Below are 24,225 nucleotides of genomic sequence, written 5' to 3' on the forward strand. Positions count from 1 at the left end.
ATGCCACTCAGATCCAGAACTGAAGTTCAATTTGTTTCTCCAATGCATCAGAGCCACTCAAAGAGAGATCTGTATTATCAAGGTGTTATTGCTGTGGATGTGACTGCGGGCAGAGATAAAGCAAATACCAAAAGTACAATCAAGGATTTAAAGCAAAAGTGATCTGACCCATTACTTTAAGCATCACACCTAACAGCTTATTGAATTGATGGGAGTGCCCAGAGTGTGCGTATCCAAGCGTAATAGCTGGGTTTGTTAATGTAGCCTTAGGTATTCATTCCAGATGTTTGGAGAAATCCGTTCCATGTTTTGTGATGGTTCCAAGCGTAGGATTTGTTGAGGCGACAGCCGGCAGGAAGAGAAACCTCAGCAAGGTGATTGGCAGGAAGAGTAGACAGGGCGTGTATAGCGGGTGTAACCTGCTGCCTAGCAGTGGGGGTAAGGTGCAGGCGAACAAGGGATGAGGTAATTGGAATAACCTGTAGTGTCAGCTGTGGCTCAGTGGGTAGCACACCTGCCTCTGTCAGAAGGTTGTGGGTTCAAGTCCCACTCCAGGGACTTGAGCACACAAATCTGGGCTGACACTCCCAGTGCAGTACTGAGGGAGTGCTGCACTGTCGGAGGTACCGTATTTTGGATGAGGCGTTAAACCGAGGCCCCGTCTGCCCTCTCAGGTGGGTGTAAAAGATCCCATGGCAGTAGTGCGGCTCTGACTCCACAGGTTTCCATTCTAAAAATCAGATTTGGGGTTCAATTTCCATTTTAGAAATAGCCGACAATCAACTCAGAAACTGCAGCAGCGGTACAAAGCCAGACAAGACAGCCCTGATAGTGACAGCTCTGGGCCCCATGGACTCAACTGGTGTCAATAAAAGAGACCATGAAGCTGGAGGATTGCCCTGAAAACCCAACTGGTTCACTAATGGCCTGTAGGGAAGCTTATGGTCTACAGGACAGTAGTGATACCCACCCTCCAAATGGCTGAGACACGTGGACTATATACAGTCGACACCTCAAAATGCTGGAAAAATACCACCAACGCTGCCTCTGCACGATCCTGCAAATCCCCTGGGAGGATAGATGCACCAGCGTTAGCGTCCTCGACCAGGCCAACCATCGAAGCACGGACCACACTGGATCAGCTCCGTTGGGCGGGCCACATTGTTCGTGTCGTGTATCCTACATGGTTACTGCTTGTACTATTACAAGGTGTGCCACCAGAGGGCACTGCAGTGGGAGACTTGTAGGTTACCTGTACAGGTGTGCCAGGCCTAGTATAAAAGGCAGGCCACCAGGTGTGATCCTCACTCTGGAGTTACATTAAATGGACTAAGGTCACTACAGTTCAAGCACAACACACGGTGTCGTGGAGTCATTATTAGAGCATCCGAAGATATAACAGTTCGCATGACTGACACAAGACTCCCAAAGCAAGCACTCTACTCGGAACTCCTTCACGGCAAGCGAGCCCAAGGTGGGCAGAGGAAACGTTACAAGGAGACCCTCAAAGCCTCCCTGATAAAATGTAACATCCTCACTGACACCTGGGAGTCCCTGGTATATAAATACAAGTTGTTGTTGTGTTAATTCACTATACCCTGGGACTGAAGTAAAAATCAATGGCCAAGTAAAATTTGTAACATTTACATATCTTTATTAATATTTTGTACCATTGTAAACGAAAGCACACAGTCAGAACGATGCATTTTGTTTGAACGACACTTAACAAATGAGGACTGGTGTGATAAAAATGATGGTTCTAAGCACAGGGGAAGCAATTCTCGAAGAGGTTTGGTCGTGTTAGGGTGGTGCAGTTGAACAAGAGGGAAGACCAGTAATCTGGGTCACAGAACCACGACAGACAGCAGAGAGGTTTGCCTCACACACGGAGGAGTGTACACAAAAAGTAAGATTTAAAAGAGGAAATGATTCAGTACGATGGCCCATTCGCTTTTCCTGTGGCAGGTTCACACGCACACTCGGGGCGACAGCATTTCCGTCAGGTCCAAGTGGAGTCCGACCTTGGCCCAGCGACAGTCCGGCTCATTCGGTCTCGATCTCTGAAACAATGCAGGATTGAGTGATTGGTTCCAAGGTCAAGACTTATTAACCGGTACAAAGTGCATGTGTCCCATGAAGCACTAAAGCAGGTAAAACACCGTGGGTTAGAAAATTCGGTCGGAAAGGTTCCGGAGGCGCTAACGTCGGGTGGACGCAAAATTCATCGCCGGAAAATGTCTACCGAGGGGAACTGCAAAATCTAGTTTTCGCGCCCCGAGTGTGGGGTGGAGCGCGAAGGGAGGCGTTCCACACTTATCTTAGGGCAATAGGCCGGGGGAGTAACTGAAAATCCCGAGCTAAACAGCCGGCTTCATAGCGTCCTGAGAGAGGCCTCACTGGGAAAAAAAAAATCAGAACAAAAAACATTCCCAATACATTACTCACCCCAAATAAAGTTAAATCGCAAAAAAAAAAAAAAAATCACACACTTACCGTGTCATTCCCTCCCTTAGCGCCCCGGGACAGCTCTGTACGCCAGCTCGCTCTGGCGGGGTCACTAGGGGGCGCTATGGGTGCAGCGCAAACCGAATTTTGCTTCCTTGTCAATACCGGGGGCGATACTCCTCAGCGGCGCCGGTAACAGCACACTGAATTTGCCGAGCGGTACAACTATCGGTACTCGCGGCTGCAAATCCTTTGGCACCCCTATAGCATCGCTCACGGGGGGCACTGTCGAACCGAATTTCTCCCCCCTCCCCGTGATCGTTACAAAGCATCATCAATAAATGTAGCACTCTTTTATCTATCTTCCTGTTATTGGTGCATTCATCAATATCTTAAAAAAAGATTTTTGTTAACATCTGGTTAGCAGTGGGAATGATGGCGAACATATGGAGCACCAGACCCATATGCCAATGAAGAGAATTAGATGTCAGCCGTGGCTCGGTGGGTCGCACTTCCGCTTCTAAGCCAGAAGATTGCGGGTTCATAATCCCACTCCAGGGATTTTCAGCACATAATCTAGGCGGACACTCCAGTGCTGCTCTATCTTAGATGCCATCTTTCGGATGAGATGTTAAACTGCTCTCTCAGGTTGATGTAAAAGATCCCATGGCACTATTTCGAAGAAGAGCAGGGGGAGGTGGCCTGGGGCCAATATTTACCCCTCAACCAACATCACTAAAACAGATTTTTGGTCATTATCACATTGCTGTTTGTGGGAGCTTGCTGTGCACAAATTGGCTGCTGCGTTTCCCACATTACAACAGTGACTACACTCCAAAAGTACTTCATTGGCTGTAAAATGCTTTGGGAAGTCCTGAGGTTGTGATAGGCGCTATACAAATGCAAGTCTTGGCTATATACTGTAGATTGAGAGGTCTAGATTAATATCCCATGGTGTTACCTGATTTGAAGTGGGCAGAGAGATAGAAGCCTTCTCAGGAGATTGAATGAATTGGGTAGAGTTTGTGATGGAGTGCATTGTACATGGTTTGTAGAAGGAAAGAGATGAATGGTCTTTAATCACTCCACACTCCCTTACGATCTTATGAATACTTTTGTTTACATAACATAGAAAATAAGTGCAGTAGTAGGCCATTCGGCCCTTCGAGGCGGCACCACCATTCAATATGATCATGGCTGATCTTGTAACTTCAGTGCTTTCTCTCCATACCCCCCGATCCCTTTAGCTGTAAAGGCCACATCTAACTCCCTCTTGAATATATCTAATGAACTGGCCTCAACAACTTTCTGTGGCAGAGAATTCCACAGGTTCACAATTCTCTGGGTAAACAAGTTTCTCCTCATCTCGGTCCTAGATGGCTTACCCCTTATCTTTAAACTGTGACCCCTGGTTCTGGACTTCCCCAACATCGGGAACATTCTTCCTGCATCTAACCTGTCCAGTCCCGTCAGAATTTTATAAGTTTCTATGAGATCCCCTCTCATCCTTTTAAACTCCAGTGAGTATAAGCCGAGTCGATCCAGTCTTTCCTCATATGTCAGTCCTGCCATCCCGGGAATCAGTCTGGTGAACCTTCACTGCACTCCTTCAATAGCAAGAATGTCCTTCCTCAGATTAGGAGACCAAAACTGCACACAATATTCCAGGTGAGGCCTCACCAAGGCCCTGTACAACTGCAGTAAGACCTCCCTGCTCCTCTACTCAAATCCCTTCGCTATGAAGGCCAGCATGCTATTTGCTTTCTTTACTGCCTGCTGTACCTGCATGCCTACCTTCAATGACTGATGTACCATGACACCCAGGTCTCGTTGCACCTCCCCTACATTAAATGTTGGGCGAGCTGATTACAGGAGTTGCTGAGTCTGAGCACAAGAAACATCAGTAGAGATACCAGCTGGAATGGTCTACCATTTATCGTAACCCAGGAGTGTCTCAGCGTCAACTATGTCCATCTACATTCAGCTCCCTGGGACTGATGGGGGAGTGAGAACGTGTGGGACAGGGAAAGACCCAACAAGGCAAGTCCTTCCACATTGACCATTCTATCTATTTGGGGATGTCCACAGCCAATTCCATCCCCTGCTTGCAATGGTAAACCGAGCAACACTCATTCCTCCAATACCCTCGTTCTTCCATCATAACATCGATCCTCATTTTGAAGGTCCCCAGTGTATTTTGCCTCTCCTAAACTGCTTGACCACTTTTTGGGCTGTATTTTCGGTTTTGATGATTTCGGGGCGGTAATGGCGGCGGGGCGGTCAAGTTTGCGCCTCAGTCAGCAAAATTGGGCAGCTGGGCCCCGAGTGTGGGGCGGGGCGCTAAGGGAGGCGTTGCACACACCTCTCTCGGGGCGCTAGGCCGGCTGAGCATGGGAAGATCCCGAGTGAAACAGCCGGCCTGGGAGCGCTCTGAGAGGCGCCTGGCGAGTGAAAAAAAACCCCCGATTTAAAAACCCAACAGAAACATTCCCAATACACAGCACAACATAAAACGCAAAAAAAATAAAGAAAACACAATCACACTTACCTCAGGTGGACATTACTGACCTCACTGTGGCCGCTGCAGCTCGGGATGCCCGCTTTCACAGGCGGTCCCAGCAGGGGGGCGCTACAGAGCAGACGGATCCGGCAGGAGCCAAAAATTGAGCTGGTGTCGCTACCAGGGGGCGTTGCACACCGACTCGCCTCTCCCGGGCGGTAATGCTCCGTGCCCCCGCCGAAACCGGCACCGAATGTCCCGGCGGGGCGCTGGAAGTTGGCCACCGGCCCGGAAGAGCTCACCCTCCGGGCCTAAAACAAAGGCGGACAGGACCGGGAAATCCAGCCCAATTGAGTTAAGAAAATTAATCCGAATAAAATGGTTTGAAAGCTACATGGCTACTTTTACGAATAGAGCAGGGAACTGGGATTAATTGGAGAGCTCGTTCAAAGAGCCGGCAATGGGCCGAATGGCCTCCTTCTGTGCTGTAAGGTTCGATGAAATGAGTTGGCTAGTTTAGGAATCTTGTTCCAACCTACTCAGATCACTGGAATCTGGTGCAGTGCCCACTCCTAACTCTGAACCCATCCACCCCTCTTTGCCACAATTGATTGACACACCGGCAACCCATGCCTCTGGAAACGAGACAACATGTTGAAAAATTCTTTCCTTGCCTGCGTCAGTGGACTGCATAGAGCACTTGGACAGCTGGAGGCCTGGTAGGTTGTCACAGGTCACACGCTGGTCGTCCAAACGCTGGCCCTGTTTGTCAGCGAGCAGGTCCAGGAGTTCATTGATCGGGCGTTCATGGCTGCTCTCTGCCAAATACAAGACAGGAGATGCATTTAATCGCAGTGCACATTAATATGCACACCAAAAACAAATTAAAAAACTACTTTTATAAGGTATTTAAGCAATTAAGAAAGTAAGTGTTATGTTGGCCTTTATAAGAGGATGTGCGTCACCATCATCATCATCATGGACAGTGCCTCGGAATCGAGGAAGACTTGCTTCCACTCTAAAAGTGAATTCTCGGGTGGCTGTACAGTCCAATAGGGGAATTACAGTCTGTCGCAGGTGGGCCTGACAGTAGTTGAAGGAAGGGGTGGGTGGGACAGGTTTGCCGCACGCTCCTTCTGCTGTCTATGCTTGATTTCTGCACGCTCTCCACGACGAGACTCGAGGTGCTCAGCGCCCTCCTGGATGCTCTTCCTGCACTTAGGGCGGACTGGTCTTGGGCCAGGAACTCCCAGGTGTCGGTGGGGATGTTGCACTTTTATCAGGGAGGCTTTGAGGGTGTCCTTGAAATGTTTCCTCTGCCCACCTAGGGCTCGCTTGCTGTCTAGGAGCTCCGAGTAGAGCGCTTGCTTTGGGAGTCTCTTGTCGGGCATGTGGACGATGTGGCCTGCCCAGCTGATCGAGTGTGGTCAGTGCTTCGATGCTGGGGATGTTGGCCTGATCGAGAACACTGACGTTGGTGCATCTGTCCTCCCAGGGGATTTGCAGGATCTTGCGGAGACACCGTTGGTGGTATTTCTCCAGCGATTTGAGGTGTCTACTGTACATGGTCCACGTCTCTGAGCCATACAGGAGGGGGGTTATCACTACAGCCCTGTAGACCATGAGCTTGGTGCCTGGTCCTTCAACATTCTCTTCCTCAGGCGACCGAAGGCTGCACTGGCAAAGACATCTTATGCAATTATATAGGGCCCTGGTGAGAACACACCTGGAGTATTGTGTACAGTTTTGGTCTCTTTACCTAAGGAAAGACATACTTGTTATAGCGGGAGTTCAATGAAGGTTCACCAGACTGATTCCTGGGATGGGGGGATTGTCCTATAAGGAGAGATTGAGTAGACCAAGCTTATATTCGCTAGAGTTTAGAATAATGAGTGGTGATCGCATTGAAACATAAAAAGATTCTTACTGGGTTTGCAGGGAGGATGTTTCCCCTGGCTGGTAAGTCTAGAACCAGGGGTCACAGTCTCAGAATAAGGGGTCGGGCATTTAGAACTGAGGTGAGGAGAAATTTCTTCACTCAGAGGGTGGTGAATCTTTGGAATTCTCTACTCCAGAGGGATATGGGAGCTCAGTCGATGAATATATTCAAGACAGAGATCGATAGATTTTGGGATATTAAGGGAATGGCAGAGCAGGCTCGAGGGGCTGAATGGCCTGCTCCTGTTCCTAACTCTTATGTTTTTATGTTCTCCCCTGATGGTTTATAGGGTGAACGCTGTTTGCGTTGAAAGGGAGCCACACAGACCAGGAGGGAGCCAGCTTTGATCCCCAGTCTGCGCTTAGTTAGGTGGGCTCAGCCACTGTGGTGAACATTAACTCCTGCGGTTAGAATTGATAGCAAGGACTTGAATTCAGTTGAGTGACAGTCACGTAACGTTAGGCAGAATCAAGTTAGCGCCACCTACAGGCGCAGTAGGCTATTGAGACAATGCACGGTTTTTAATATAGAATAGAGAAGGAAGAATGGAATGGACAATCAGGCTATCGAGCATGTTGCCTTCACAAACCTTGTGCAACTTACACTGTTGCAGTACATTCAACACTTTTGTGTGATCAACTGCAATGATCAGTGGGAGAGTTTCAAGTTAATTCCAAAGTAAGAGATGGCGGTGTCATCCCTTGATATTTATTTTAACCCTGGGAGTTCAAAACAATTTACAACTGTGTTAAAACAATGGAACTGAATGCAAACACATGAATTAGTGCGGGATCTTTTGCATCCACCCGAGACAGCAGGCAGGGCATCAGTTTAACGTCTCATCCGAGAGGCAGCACCTCCGCAGGGCAACACTTCCTCAGCACTGCACTGGGAGTGTCAGCCAAGATTTATGTGCTCGAGTCCGTGGAGTTGGTCTTGAACCCACAACCTGCTGACTCCGAGGCAAGTGTGCTGCCCACTGAGCCATTGGCTGACATCTCCACGTATCAGCAACAGGCACTTACAGATCGGTTATCAGACAAGCAACACACACACACACACACCTAAGCTCCCTCCACTCTGCTTCATAGAAACATAGAAAATAGGTGCAGGAGAAGGCCATTCGGCCCTTCGAGCCTGCACCACCATTCAATATGATCATGGCTGATCATGCAACTTTAGTACCCATTCCTGCTTTCTCTCCATACCCCTTGATCCCATTAGCCGTAAGAGCCACATCTAACTCCCTTTTGAATATATCTAACGAACTGGCCTCAACAACTTTCTGTGGTAGAGAATTCCACAGGTTCACAATTCTCTGGGTGAAGAAGTTTCTCCTCATCTCGGTCCTAAATGGCTTATCCCTTATCCTTAGACTGTGACCCTGGTTCTGGACTTACCCACCAACGGGAACATTCTTCCTGCATCTAACCTGTCAAATCCCGTCAGAATTTTATGTTTCTGTGAGATCCCCTCTCATTCTTCTAAATTCCAGTGAATATAAGCCTAGTCAATCCAGTCTTTCCTCATATGTCAGTCCTGCCATCCCGGGCATCAATCTGGTGAACCTTCGCTGCACTCCCTCAATAGCAAGAATGTCCTTCCTCAGATTAGGAGACCAAAACTGTACACAATATTCAAGGTGTGGCCTCACCAAGGCCCTGTACAACTGCAGTAAGACCTCCCTGCTCCTGTACTCAAATCCCCTAGCTATGAAGACCAACATGCCATTTGCCTTCTTCACCGCCTGCTGTACCTGTATGCCAACTTTCAATGACTGATGTACCATGAGACCCAGGTCTCGTTGCACCTCCCCTTTTACTAATCTGTCACCATTCAGATAATAATCTACCTTCCTGTTTTTGCCACCAAAGTGGATAACCTCACATTTATCTACATTATACTGATCTGCCATGTATTTGCCCACACGCCTAACCTGTCCAAGTCACCCTGCAGCCTCATAGCATCCTCCTCACAGCTCATACTGCCACCCAGCTTAGTTTCATCTGCAAACTTGGAGATATTACATTCAATTTGTTCGTCTAAATCAGTAATATATATTGTAAAGAGCTGGAGTCCCAGCACTGAACCTTGCGGTACCCCACTAGTCACTGCCTGCCATTCTGAAAAGGACCCGTTTATTCCTACTCTTGGCTTCCCGTCTGCCAACCAGTTCTCTATCCATGTCAATACATTACCCCAAATACCATGTGCTTTAATTTTGCACACTAATCTCCTGTGTGGAACCTTGTCAAAAGTCTTTTGAAAGTCTAAATACAACACATCCACTGGCTCCCCCTTGTCCACTCTACTAGTTACACCCTCAAAAAATTCTAAAAGATTTGTCAAGCATGATTTCCCTTTCATAAATCCATGCTGACTTGTGCCGATCCTGTCACTGCTTTCCAAATGCGCAGCTATTACATCTTTAATAATTGATTCCAACATTTTCCCCACCACCGATGTCAGGCTGGCTGGGCTATAATTCCCTGTTTTCTCGCTCCTTTTTTAAAAAGTGGGGTTACATTAGCTACCCTCCAGTCCATAGGAACTGATCCAGAGTCTGTAGAATGTTGGAAAATGACCACCAATGCATCCACTATTTCTAGGGCCAATTCCTTAAGTACACTGGGATGCAGACTATCAGGCCCTGGGGATTTATCGGCCTTCAATCCCATCAATTTTCCTAATACAATTTGCTGACTAATAAGGATTTCCTTTAGTTCCTCCTGCTCACTAGACCCGTGTCCCCGAGTATTTCCGGAAGGTTATTTGTGCCTTCCTTAGTGAAGTCAGAACCAAAGTATTTGTTCAACTGGTCTGCCATTTCTTTGTTCCCCATTATAAATTCACCTGATTCTGACTGTAAGGGACCTACATTTGTTTTCACTAATCTTTTTCTCTTCACGTATCTGTAGAAGCTTTGACTGTCAGTTTTTGTGTTTCCTGCAAGCTTACTCTCATACTCTATTTTCCCCCTCCTAATTAAACCCTTTGTCCTCCTCTGCTGAATTCTAAACTTCACCCAGTCCTCAGGTTTGCTGCTTTTTTTGGCCAATTTATATGCTTCTTCCTTGGATTTAACACTATCCCTAATTTCCCTTGTAAGCCACGGTTGAGCCACCTTCCCTGTTTTATTTTTACGCCAGACAGGGATGTACAATTGTTGAAGTTCATCCATGTGATCTTTAAATGTCTGTCATTACCTATCCACCATCAACCCTTTAAGGATCATTCGCCAGTCTATCCTCGCCAAATCACGTCTCATGCCATCGAAGTTACCTTTCTTTAAGTTCAGGACTCTAGTCTTTGAATTAACTGTGTCACTCTCCACCTTAATGAAGAATTCTACCATATTATGGTCACTCTTCCCCAAGGGGCCTCGCACAAGAAGATTGCTAATTAATCCTCTCTCATTACACAACACTCAGTCTAGGATGGCCAGCTCTCTAGTTGGTTCCTCGACATATTGGTCTAAAAAACCATCCCTTACACACTCCAGGAAATCCTCCTCCACCTTATTGTTACCAGTTTGTTTAGCCCAATCTATATGTAGATTGAAGTCGCCCATGATGACTGCTGTACCTTTATTGCACGCATCCCTAATTTCCTGTTTGATGCCGTCCCCAACCTCACTATGAATGTTTGGTGGTCTGTACACAACTCCCACTAGCGTTTTCTGCCCTCATCATCATAGGCAGCCCCTTGAAATCGAGGAAGATATGCTTCCACTCTAAAGTGAGTTCTTAGGTGACTGAACAGTCAGACCATCGGCAGGCCGGGGCCATCAGAGGGAGCAGCGTACGGCGACATACCACTGCAGGGAGCAGCGCGTGCTGCTGCAGGAGGGCGACGGCTGCGAAGCCAGGTCGCTGATGGCAGTGCGGGCAGGCACAGCAGGAGGGGCGAAGGAGCGGCGAGAGTCCGTAGAGGAAAGTGACCGGGGCCCAGGGGCAGCACGGACCAGCCCACACTGCGATATGTGCGCACACTCGGTCTGTGCAGCAGAGCTGGTCTCCGGTCGTCTTGGGTAATCCTCGCCACTGGATAAAGACCTAGCTCTGTCGAGCCCGTGTGGTGGCTGGTGTGCAACGGCCACCCCACGTTAAAAAAATCCACGCACAGACATCTTCCACCCTTCAGGATGTAGTTCGGGATCTGGACTATTAGGTCCTTCATTGAAACACCTCTGAACTCAACCCTTTTTGGCGTGGAAGCAAGTCCTCTTCGACACGAGGGACTGCCTATGATGAACAGTCCAATACGGGAATTGCAGTCTCTGTCACGGGCGGGGCAGGCAGTGGTTGAGGGAAAGGGTGGGTGGGGAGTCTGGTTTGCCGCACGCTCCTTCCGCGGTCTGCGCTTAGTTTCTGCACGCTCTCGGCGATGAGACAGCATGATCAGAAGACTTCACAAACACTGGCTGTTTTGCGCTGTGGAGCTGTGTCTGTCTAACCGAGCTGAGAGCGTGGTACACTCAGTTCCGTTACAACCCCTTGAAGCTGGCAAAGGAAAAGCGCTTTCATCGCCTCACTGCCCACCTGGATTCAGAGAGGGGTCCCAGATACGAGTGCACAGCAGACTAACCCAGTGCAACACCCAGGGAACGTCTTCCTGGCTATGCGACATTGGCAGTGCTAGCATGGTAGTCTGCCTTTTATGCCTGCTTGCCCGGGGTGTGCAGGTGACCCTTGGGTCTCCCACAGGTGCGCCCCCTGGTGGCAAGTCTTCCACATTGGTCGTGTTTACATGCATAACACTTACTGTTTCTCTCAATAATTGTCGATTTTCCGGAAGGCGTCTCGTTTTGCCCGAGGTCGCACCGCTGGTCGTCCATTCGGTTTCTCTGAGCGTGACTGACCATCTTAAAAAATCCTTCGTTTTCTGCTTCATTGGGATCATTTCCCTGGGGAGGCGGGGGGGGGGGACAAAAATGAGAGAAGCATTTGTCATACAGACCTGAGATAGTACGATAGGAACAGGATTAGGCCATTCAGTCCCTCGAACCTGCTCCTATTGCAAAAAAATCCCATTGTTATGAACACAAGAAATAGGAGCAGGAGTAGGCCATTCGGCCCCTCAAGCCCGCTCCTCCATTAAGATTATGGCTGCTCGTCGACCTCAACTCCACTTTCCTGCCCGATCCCCATATCCCTTGATTCCCCGAGAGTCCAAAAATCTATCGATCTCAGCCTTGAATATATTCAATGACTGAGCCTCCACAGCCCTCTCTGGCAGAGAATTCCACAGATTCACCACCCTCTGAGTGAAGAAATTCCTCCTCATCTCTGCCTTAAAAGGCCGATCCCTTATCCTGAGATTATGCCGCCTAGTTCTCGACTCTCCAGCCAGGAGAAACAATGGTGTGGAAATTCCGACATCCCGGGCCCGTGCGAAGTTTCTACCGACCCGGGAAGGCATCGGAAAAGCCGGTTTTCAGCGCACAATGCACATGCGCTGAAAACCGGCTTTTCCGATCTGTCAAGCTGGAGCTCGACAAATCGTCCGCATCTCGGGAGCGAGGACATTTGCACGGGTAAGATTGCGGGATTTACCCATGGCTTGCCTGGCAAATGTCCTCAAAATTCTTGCGCATGATAGAAGCATAGCTTACTTTTACAGGTGTAAGAGTTTAAAAACAAATCAAAAACATGATTAAAATAACGTTGTAAAAAAACATATTTATGTTAAAACCCTGCCCACTCAGGTAATGTTATTTTAAACCCTAACCCTAATTTAAAAAAAAAAAAATCGGCCAATTTTTTTTCTTTAAAAAACATTTATAACAACTTTAATTTCTATTAGTGTATTTATGTGAGGTGTTTTTTTAAATGTTTTATGTAGTGTTTGTGCATTTTGGGGGTTTTCTCATTCATAGTAATAGGAGATTCATAACTTACAAATCTCCTATTACTATGAATGAGCAAATACTTACCTGTGATTGGGTGTCCAGGCCCACGTGACTCCTGCGGACGTCCCAACGTGAACGCGCTGCGACGCGCAGTCACGGGAGGCGTCCGGACCGGGATCTCGAGCGGGCCCAGCAGCTTAAGGTAAGTGCGCCCTTTCTGTCTTTTCTACAGTGGTTTGCCCGCGGGAAGACCTCGAGAGGAACTTTAGGCCAATGTCTCAGCACCTACCCTTTCCCCATAGCCCTGAAACTTTTTTTCCTTCAGGTTCTTATCCGACTCATGATCGAGTCTGCCTCCACCACCCTCTCAGGCAGTGCATTCCAGATCCTAACCACTCGCTGCGTAAAACAATTTTCCCTCATGTCGCCTTTGGTTCTTCTGCCAATCGCCTTAAACCTGTGTCCTCTGGTTCTCGACCCTCCCACCAATGGGAACAGTTCCTCTCTATCTACTCCGTCCAGACCCCTCACAGTTTTGAACACCTCGATCAAATCTCATTTCAATCTTCTCTGCTGTAAGGAGAACAACCCCGGCTTCTCCAGTCTATCCCCGAAACTTAAGTCGCTCAACCCTGGATTCGTGAGTCAGCGCTTTCAGCAATGGAGGGAATAAAATTGTATGAGGAATGTAATGACTCAAGAGTCTTGTTACTGTAAAATGCCTCAGGTGTAAACCTGATCCAACTTTATTCACGCCCAAAGTACCCGCGCTTATATTACCAATGACCGCGCACACGCGCATACAGCCCGATCACCTCTGACAGTGGCGCCCTCTGGTGTCCCCAAGCATCAATGCATAACAGGGAATAAATAAGAGCAGGAATAATCTGCATTCTGGGCAAGATGAGGAAGACTTTAGGCGAAGATTCAAATCATTTTGGAATTGCAATATTTCAAGACTGAAGACAGAAATAAGTCAGACAGCCAATTTAGCAAACGTAATCACCAACACATGTAGGATTTCTTCAAGCTGCTGTCTATAAATATTTCAGCTTTGATAGGATTCCCACTTAGAAACATAGAAACATAGAAAATAGGTGCAGGAGTAGGCCATTCGGCCCTTCTAGCCTGCACCACCATTCAATATGATCATGGCTGATCATTCACCTCAGTACCCCCTTCCTCTTTCTCTCCATACCCCTTGATCCCTTTAGCCGTAAGGGCCACATCTGACTCCTGTTTGAATATATCCAACGAATACTGGGAAATATCAAAGAATTTCATACAGAGAGGGTTAGGCCCATGCTGTATTGGCCAATGGACTGTCAGAATTTATAATTTCATTATACTGATTACATAGAACATTCAGCCCAACTGGTCTGACTCCGTGCCGGTGTTTATGCTCCACTCGAGCCTCCTCCCACCCCTCTTCACCTCATCCCATCAACATAACCTCCCATTCCTTTCTCCCTCACGTGATTAACTACTTGCTCCTTTATCAGAAATAGGACTTTCAGCACAGCTCATACTCCATTTCATAGAAATTTACAGCACGGAAGGAGGCCATTTCGGCCCATTGTGTCCGTGCCGGCCGACCAAGAGCTATCCAGCCTAATCCCACTTTCCAGCTCGCGGTCCGTAGCCCTGCAGGTTACGGCACTTCAGGTGCACATCCAAGTACTTTTTAAATGTGGTGAGGGTTTCTGCCTCTACCACCCTTTCAGGCCGCGAGTTCCAGGCCCCCCACCACCCTCTGGGTGAAGAAATATTTCCTCATTTCCCCTCTAATCTTTCCACCAATTACTTTCAATCTATGCCCCCTGGTTATTGACCCCTCTGCTAAGGGAAATAGCTCCTTCCTATCCACTCTATCTAGGCCCCTCATAATCGCATAACCTCAAATAAGTCTCCCCTCAGCCTCCTCTGTTCCAAAGAAAACAACCCCAGCCTATCCAATCTTTCCTCATTGCTAAAGTTTTCCAGTCCTGGCAACATCCTCGTAAATCTCCTTTGCACCCTCTCTAGTGCAATCACAGTAGGCCATTCAGCCGCTTTATTCTGTTCCACCATACAATGAGATCATGGCTGATCTGCATCTTAATACACTTGCCGAAGAAAAATCTATCAATCTTAGTTTTGAAATTTGCAATGGAGCCTCCCGGACTCAAAAGCTTTTTGCGGCAGAGAGTTCCCAGATTCCCATTGCCCTTTGTATGAAGAAGTGCTTCCTGACTTCACCCCTGACCAGTCTCGCTCTTATTTTAAGGTTATTTTAAGATCTGCCCTCTCAGGTGGACGTAAAAGATCCCGTGGCACTATTTCGAAGAAGAGCAGGGGAGTTCTCCCCGGGTGTCCTGGGGCCAATATTTATCCCTCAATCAACATAACAAAAAACAGATTATCTGGTCATTATCGCATTGCTGTTTGTGGGAGCTTGCTGTGTGCAAATTGGCTGCCGCGTTTCCCACATTATAACAGTGATTACACTCCGGAAAGTACTTCATTGACTGTAAAGCGCTTTGAGACGTCCGGTGGCTGTGAAGGACGCTATATAAATGCAAGTCTTTCTTTTCATTTTATGCCCTGGACTTCTCCACCAATGGAAATAGTCTCCCTCTAACTACCCTATCAACTCCGTTAATCATCGTTAAACAGCTCAATTAGCTCACCCCTTAATCTTCTATTCTCAAGGGAATACAAGTCTAGTCTGTGAAATCTGTCCTCGTAAGTTAACCCTTTGAGCCCTGGGGTATCATTCCGGTGAATCAGCAATGCACCCCCTCCGACGCCAGTATATTATCCGGAGATGAGATACAAGGGCTGAACGCAGTTACTCTAATTCGGGTCCAACCAGATATTTGAACCACCATAACAAGAGCTAATAAATCGCAAGTACAGGGCATTTCTGAACCTAAAACATCAACCCAGCAAAACAGCTTTACAGATGGCCGAGGTCCAACAAAAAACCTGCGGCCTAAAGAACAGGTGGTGGGTGGAGAAAGCACAGGAGATCCAGGAGCTGGCCGACAGCCATGACGTGCGAGGATTCTTCACCGCAGTCAAGTCCAACTACAGCCCAAACACCCAAGGCCCCACCCCACTGCCGGCCAAGAACGGGGAGACACTTATCAAGGACACCGAGGCAGTCAGGGCCCGCTGGAAGGAGCACTTCGAAGATCTCCTTAACTGAGATTCTGCCTTCGACACGAGTGTCCTCGACTCCATCCCGCAGCATGCTACCTGCCACTACCTCAGCAAGACCACAGCCCTGCACGAGGTTGCATTGGAGGAACTTGGGGTAAATGCACCCTTTAAGCTCAGGTTCATTTTCAATTCTAAAGGCGAACAGATTTAAAAAAACCTCCATTTTGATCATTCAACTGAATTCGATTTTACCCCATCATCATCATAGGCAGTCCCTCGGAATCGAGGAAGACTTGCTTCCACTCTAAAAATAAGTCCTTAGGTGGCTGAACAGTCCAATATGAGAGCCACAGTCCCTGTCACAGGTGGGACAGATAGTCGTTGAGGGAAAGGGTGGGCGGGACAGGTTTGACGCACGCTCCTTCCGCTGCCTGCGCTTGATTTCTGCACGCTCTCGGCGACGAGACTCGAGGTGCTCAGCGCCCTCCCGGATGCACTTCCTCCACTTAGGGCAGTCTTTGGCCAGGGACTCCCAGGTGTTGGTGGGGATGTCGCACTTTATCAGGGAGGCTTTGAGGGTGTCCTTGTAACGTTTCCTCTGCCCACCTTTGGCTCGTTTGTCGTGAAGGCGTTCCAAGTAGAGCGCTTGCTTTGGGAGTCTCGTGTCTGGCGTGCGGACAATGCGGCCTGCCCAGCGGAGCTGGTCGAGTGTGGTCAGTGCTTCGATGCTGAGGATGTTGGCCTGGTCGAGGACCCCAACGTTGGTGCGTCTCTCCTCCCAGGAGCTTTGTAGCCAGAGGGTGGTTAGAACCTGGAACTCACCACCATACGGAGTAGTTGAGGCGAATAGTATAGATGTATTTAAGGGGAAGCGAGATAAGCACATGAGGGAGAAATGAATAGGTCATGCTGTTTGGTTGGGAGGAGAGGCTCATGTAGAGCATAAACACCGGCATGGACTGGTTGGGCCTAGTGGGCTGTAAACTCTAAGTAATACTAGTTGATCTCCTGCAGAGTTGCTCATGATCAGAACTAAAAATAAAAACTGTCTTATATGGCCTCCCGTGCACAGTTTTGGTCTCCTTATCTAAGGAAGGATATACTTGTCCTGGAGGCGAAGCAACGAAGGTTCACCAGTTTGATGAGAGGAGAGATTGTGTAGAATGGGCAGATAGTCTCTGGAGTTTAGGAGGAGAGGTGATCTCATTGAAACATATAAGATTCTGAAGGGGATTGACAGGGTAGATGCTGAGAGGTTGTTTCCCCCTGTCTGGATATCTAAAGAAAGGAAGATTTGCATTTATATAGCATCTTTCACGACCACCGGATATCTCAAAGCTTTACAGCCAATGAAGTACTTTTTGGAGTGTAGTTACTGTTGTAATGTGGGAAACGCGGCAGCCAATTTGCGCACAGCAAGCTCCCACAAACAGCAATGTGGTAATAACCAGATAATCTGTTTTTAAGTGATTTTGGTTAAGGGATAAATATTGGCCAGGACACTGGGGAGAACTCCCCTGCTCTTGTTCAAAATAGTGCCGTGGGATCTTTTACGTCCACCTGAGGGGGCAGATGGGGCCTCTGGGCCTTATTCTGGGCCAATGGTTCACAAGATGCATTTATGGGGCTGGAGGTGGGTACTTGGACCAAGTAAGAGAGGTCTAGATTGGGTGGATGTAGGGGGCATAGTACTTATGTTACTGGACTAGTAATCCAGAAGCCTGGACCAATGATCCCAGAGGCACAAGTTCAAAGCCCACCACAGCAACTGGGAAATTTAAATTCAGTTAATTTTTTTTAAATCTGCAATTACGTGAAAGCTGTAGACTGCAGAAGATATCAATGAACTGGTCAGGTGGGCAGAACAGTGGCAAATGATTCAATCCAGAAAAGTGACAGCTCCCACAAACAGCAATGTGATAATGACCAGATAATCTGTTTTTGTTATGTTGATTGAGGGATAAATATTGGCCAGTACACCGGGGAGAACTTCCCTGCTCTTCTTCGAAGTAGTGCTGCGGGATCTTTTACGTCCACTGGAGAGGGCAGACGGGGCCTCGGTTTAAAGTCTCATCCGAAAGATGGCACCTCCGACAATGCAGCACTCCCTCAGCACTGCACTGAGAGTGTCAGCCTAGAGTTTTGTGCTCAAGTCCCTGGAGTGGGACTTAAACCCACAACCTTCTGACTCAGAGGCACGAGTGCTGCCCACTGAGCCACGGCTGACACAGGAATCAAACGACAGGGCGGAAAATTGGAATTGATGTAGAAGATCAGCCATGATCTTATTGAATGGCGGAGCAGGCTCAAGGGGCCATATGGCCGACTCCTGCTCCTAATTCTTATCATAGAATCATAAAAATTTACACCACGGAAGGAGGCCATTTCAGCCCATCTTGTCCGTGCCAACTAACAAAGAGCTATCCAGCCTAATCCCACTTTCTAGCTCTCGGTCCGTAGCTCTGTAGGTTATGGCACTTTAAGTGCACATCCAAGTACTTTTTAAAAGTGGTGAGGGTTTCTGCCTCTACCACCCTTTCAGGCAGTGAGTTCCAGACCCCCACCACCTCCTGGATAAATAAATTTCCCCTCATATCTCCTCTAAACCTCCATCTCATTACTTAAAATCTATGTCCCTGGTTATTGACCCCTCTGCCAAGGGAATCAGATCCTTCCTCTCTACTCTATCCAGGCCCCTCATAAATTTATACACTTCAATCGGCTCTGCCCTCAGTCTCCTCTGTTCCAAAGAAAACAGACCCAGCATCCCCAATCTTTCCTCGAAGCCACAATTCTCCAGTCCAGGCAACATCCTCGTAAATCTCCTCTGCACCCTTTCCAGTGCAATCACATCTTTCCTGTAATGTGCTGACCAGAACTGCACGCAGTACTCCAGCTGCGGCCTAACCAGTGTTTTATACAGTTCAAGCAGAATGTCCTTGCTCTTGTATTCCATGCCTTGGCTAATAAAGGCAAGTATCCCGTATTCCTTCTTAACCACCTTATCCATCTGACCTGCTACCTTCAGGCATCTGTGGACCTGCACTCCAAGGTCCCTTTGTTTCTCTACACTTCTCAGTGTCGTACCATTTAATATATATTACATTACTCGACCAAGCCAACATCCCCAGCATTGAAGCGCTGGGCAGGCCACATTGTCCGCATGCCAGACACGAGACACCCAAAGCAAGCGCTCTACTCGGAACTCCTTCACGGCAAACGAGCCAAAAGGTGGGCAGAGGAAACATTACAGGGACACCCTCAAAGCCTACCCTGATAAAGCGCAACACCCCCACCGACACCTGGGAGTCCCTAGCCAAAGACCGCCCTAAGTGGAGGAAGTGCATCCGGGAGGGCGCTGAGCACCTCGAGTCTCGTCGCCGAGAGCATGCAGAAACCAAGCGCAGGCAGCGGAAGGAGCGTGCGGCAAACCTGTCCCACCCTCCCCTTCCCTCAACGACTATCTGTCCCACCTGTGACAGGGACGGTGGTTCTCGTATTGGACTGTTCAGCCACCTAAAGACTCATTTTAAGAGTGGAAGCAAGTCTTCCTCGATTCCGAGGGACACCTTGCCTTGTTAGACCTCCGTAATTGTTCTTAACTATGAAAGACGGGACATAGATTGAACTGAGAACGTAGTAAGACAACTTGAGACACTTACCTTTTCAGACCTGCATTCAGTGTCCATGGCACTGGACAGTTCTTCAAGCATTGGGTCCTTGCACTCAGTCCCAGCGTCAGACCCAACTCTGTCAAGTGTACTATCATCAGGGGACGGACAACCCTGGAACATCTTACCACAGGAACCGCTGTGGCTCATTGCTGGGAGAACCTGGCCGTGCTCACAGGACTGACCGGAGGTTGCGCACGATATCTTCCCCCAATTCCTCGACAGCGCGGCACTCAATAAACCTTCCTCATCGTTTTCCTGTTCGCCACTTCACCAACACGATTGGGCAGCCCGCACCACCCAGACACCAGTGTCACGGACGCACGCAGACCCAGTCAGATCCTTCCGCTGGCAATCCGAGTTCAATGCAAGAGTGCTTCAGTACAGGTTTATAAATCCTCGCCACACAATTATGCAGCTTATATCCACATAAACAAAGCTGAGGAATCCTTGATAAACACCCAATGCATTTAATCCGGCATGAAGCTTATCTCCAATGCACATTTGATAAGCTAAAAAGTGATTAACTCTTTCAGATAATAGGCAGCTTGTAGCACGTTAGACCACAGTGTGAGCGCTGTGCACAGTTTTGGTCTCCATGTTATATAAAAGGACATGTAGGCACTGGAGAAGATGCAAACAAGATTTACAAGGATGATACCAGAACCGAGAGATTATTATTACCAGAAAAGATTGAATATGCTGAGGCTCTTTTCTCTAGAAAAGAGAACATAAGAACATAAGAAATAGGAGCAGGAATAGGCCATACGACCCCTTGAGCCTGCTCCGCCATTTAAAAAGATCATGACGGGTCTGATCATGGACTCGGGTCCACTTCCCCGCCCACTCCCCATAATCCTTGACTCCCTTATCGCTCAAAAATCTGTCCATCTCCGCCTTAAATATATTCAATGACCCAGCCTCCACAGTTCTCTGGGGCAGAGAATTCCACAGATTTACAACCCTCAGAGAAGAAATTCCTCCTCATCTCAGTTTTAAATGGGCAGCCCCTTATTCTAAGATCATGCCCTCTAGTTCTAGTCTCCCCCATCAGTGGAAATATCTTCTCTGCATCCACCTTGTCAAGCCCCCTCATAATCTTACACATTTCGATAAGATCACCTCTCATTCTTCTGAATTCCAATGAGTAGAGGCCCAACCTACTCAACCTATCCTCATAAGTCAACCCCCTCATCTCCAGAATCAACCAGAAGACTGAGGGCTGATAGAGTTCTTTAAGAAAATATGAAAGGGTTCGTTAGGGTAGACTAAAGAAGATGTTTCCACTTTTAAAGGAGATCAAAACTAGAGGCCATCAATATAAAATAGTCTTAATAAATCCAATAGGGAATTCAGGAGAAACTTCTTTACCCAGAGAGTGGTGAGAATGTGGAACTCGCTGCCAGAGGGAGTGGTTGAAGCGAATAGTATCGATGCATTTAACAGGAGAAGGGAATAGAAGGATATGCTGATAGGATTATATGAAGAGGAGTGGGAGGAGGCTTACGCGGAACCGGCATGGACTGGTGGGGCCGAATGGCCAGTTTCTGTGCTGTATATTCGATGTAATTCGATATCAGTTACGAGGCATTCATTCAACTGAGAAGTTCAAGATACTTTTTTATTGTTTACTGTTCCTGTTATGTTCAGAATAACTCCACTGTAAGCTCAAACTGTTGTGACCTCGGTCTCTTTATTGTAACTCCAGAGTGAGGAGGCAGTGTGGTAGACTGCCTTTTATACCTGCTTACCCGGGGTGTGCAGGTGACCCTTGGGTCTCCCACAGGTGCGCCCCCTGGTGGCAAGTCTTACACACTAGTAAAGTTTACATACATAACAGCTCCTGTTCCTATTTAAGGAGACTAACTTCTCTGTGCTGCCCCCTGCCCCTCAGAGGGTTAAATGTAAACAGACCAATGTCGGAGAAAAGGCCATTCCTTTCACCAAATCTGTCGATCACAGACTAGTGCCCACTCAACCTCTTGATGGTGTCCTCAGTGGGCAACACCCCCAACCCTAGCAGCGCATGAACGGGAAAGAAAGACTTGCATTTATATAGCGCCTTTCATGACCACCGGCCGTCTCGAGGCACTTTCCAGCCAATGAAGTACTTCTGGAGTGTAGTCACTGTTGTAACATGGGAAACGCGGCAGCCAATTTGTGCTCAGCAAGCTCCCACAAACAGTACTGTGATAATGACCAGATCATCTGTTTTAGTGATGCTAATTTAGGGATATAAATATTGGCCCCAGGACACCGGGGATAACTCACCTGCTCTTCTTCGAAATAGTGCCATCTTTTATGTCCACCAGCGAGAGCAGACGGGGCCTCGGTTTAACGTCTCATCCGAAAGACAGCACCTCCGACCGTGCGGCACTCCTTCAGTACTGCACTAGGACTGTCAGCCTAGATTTATGTGCTCGAGTCTCTGGAATGGGAAATTTATGAAAGAGATTTATGAAAGTTTGCCTTAGAAGCTGAGGTAACTAGGATGAAGTTGTTTGTTTGAAGTACTTGCGTGTCCCTTATAAGTAAGCTGTTCACAGCCTCTTTACTTTGTGGAGCAATCCTTCAGCTTCTCTTTGGAGTTCAGGGGTCAGACAGGCTATTCTTAAGGCAGTGATCTAATCATGCCCACACATTCTGACTGACAGCTTGCAAGGTAATTAGGCACAGGATGCTTAACACTATTCTATTGCAGTGTTGAGAGAGTGACTCAATCTTTCCCAATGTTGTAGATACACCCACGCTCCAGAACACCCTCCCACATCCTCCACCTTTGCCCGCTTTCAAAAGGCTCCTGCATATACAGTGGACACCTCAAATCGCTGGAGAAATACCACCAACGCTGTCTCCGCAAGATCGTGCGAATCTCCTGGGAGGACAGGCAAACCAACGTTAGCATCCGCGACCAGGCTAACATCCCCAGCATCGAAGCACTGACCACACTCGACCAGCTCCGCTGGGCAGGCCACATTGTTCGCATGCCCGACACGAGATTCCCAAAGCAAGCGCTCTACTCGGAACTCCGACACGGCAAGCGAGCCCCAGGTGGGCAGAGGAAATGTTTCAAGGACACCCTCAAAGCCTCCTTGATAAAGTGCAACATCCCCACCGACACCTGGGAGTCCCTGGCCAAAGACCGCCCTAAGTGGAGGAAGAGCATCTGGGAGGGTGCTGGGCACCTTGAGTCTCGTCGCCGAGAGCGTGCAGAAACCAAGCGCAGACAGCGGAAGGAGCGTGCGGCAAACCAGTCCCACCCACCCCTTCCCTCAACGACTGTCTGTCACACCTGTGACAGAGACTGTAATTCCCGTATTGGACTATACAGCCACCTGAGAACTGACTTTTGGAGTGGAAGCAAGTCTTCCTCGATTTCGAGGGACTGCCTATGATGATGAAACTCTCTCGTTAAATCACACCATCGCTCACCTACCCCAACTCCTTCTCTGCTCCAGCTCAGAGGTCAGCCCCTGTCCAGTTCGTTAAGAGCAACACAAAGCTGTCTTCATTATCGACAACCTGTTATGTCTATAGTGTACTTATGAATGACTCCACAGTGAGTTGTACTTGAACTGTAGTGACCTTGGTCCTTTATTCCAAACTCCAGAGTGCCCTGCAAGCATGGTGTGCAGCCTTTTATACAGGTACCCTGCCACCAGGACAGGAAACCCCCGGTCTCCACCAGTTGCACCCTCTAGTGGTACCAGCATGCGTGTACACGGTGTGAACCTTATTGATCGTACATCAGGTAAACAAGTCTCCATCTTACACAATCTCACAGTGACTACACATAGAGTACATCCATAGTCAGCATATACAGCACAGCCCACTGCAAATACACCACTGATTACTAAACAATCTCCTATTGCACAGGGGAATCAAGACCATGTGTGTAGTCTTCAGCTAAAGCGTGGTTAGAGAACGGGAATAATTGAACCAGAAAGTATAGCTGTAATTTAGTCCCCATACATTCTGGCCTTATTACAAGGAATTAGATCAAATTTACAGCGCAGAAACAGGCCATTCGGCCCAACGGGTCTATGTCAGTGTTTATGCTCCACTCGAGCCTCCTCCCACCCCTCTTCATCTCACCCAATCTGTTCAATTCCTTTCTCCCTCATGTGTTTATCCAGCTTCCTCTTAAATGCATCGATACTATTCGCCTCCACCCCTCCCTGTGGCAGCGAGTTCCACATTCTCACCACTCTCCGGGTAAAGAAGTTTCTCCTGAATACGTTTTCGAATTTTAGTGACTATCTTATATTGATGACCTCTAGTTCCCCCCACAAGTAGAAACATCTTCTCCTCGTCGACCCCATCAAACCCAGCATAATTTAAAAGACTTCTGTCAGGTCACCCCTATTTTCTAGAGAAAAGGGCCCCAGCCTGTGCAGTCTATCTGATAATTGTATCATCCGTGCCCATTTTTTTTTTTGCACCTTCTCCAGTGCCTCTATATCCCTTTTGTAATATGGAAATCAGAACTGTTCACAGTACTCCACGTGTGGTCTAATTGTTGTGTCTTTAGATGCTCCGATAATGAGTCCACGAGGAAATGTGTTTTACTTGAACTGTAGTGACCTTATTCCTTTATTAGTTAACTCCAGAGTGAGGATCACACCTGATGGCCTGCCTTTTACACTAGGCCAGGCACACCTGTACAGGTAACCTA

General features: G+C 48.0%; 1 protein-coding gene across 5 annotated transcripts; it reads right to left on the reverse strand.

Annotated features, from left to right (window-relative positions):
- Positions 1-1,672: 1,672 nt before the first annotated feature.
- On the reverse strand, positions 1,673-23,186 carry LOC139237806 (Purkinje cell protein 2 homolog). Of its 5 annotated transcripts, none has more exons than XM_070867026.1 (5): positions 22,987-23,186; positions 21,822-21,978; positions 11,649-11,768; positions 5,620-5,763; positions 1,673-2,060 (listed from the first exon to the last, which is right to left on the reverse strand). In XM_070867026.1, the coding sequence occupies exons 2-5, from the start codon at positions 21,844-21,846 to the stop codon at positions 2,044-2,046; spliced, it is 306 nt and encodes a 101-aa protein (XP_070723127.1). In that variant the 5' UTR covers positions 21,847-21,978; positions 22,987-23,186; the 3' UTR covers positions 1,673-2,043. The 5 variants fall into 5 exon arrangements, with proteins under 5 accessions (XP_070723127.1, XP_070723130.1, XP_070723128.1 ...); XM_070867029.1 differs by having other exon boundaries at positions 11,649-11,790; XM_070867027.1 differs by having other exon boundaries at positions 22,983-23,186.
- Between the last annotated feature and the right edge of the window lie 1,039 nt (positions 23,187-24,225).

Source organism: Pristiophorus japonicus, chromosome 24 (assembly GCF_044704955.1).
Source record: "Pristiophorus japonicus isolate sPriJap1 chromosome 24, sPriJap1.hap1, whole genome shotgun sequence".
NCBI lineage: Eukaryota > Metazoa > Chordata > Chondrichthyes > Pristiophoridae > Pristiophorus > Pristiophorus japonicus.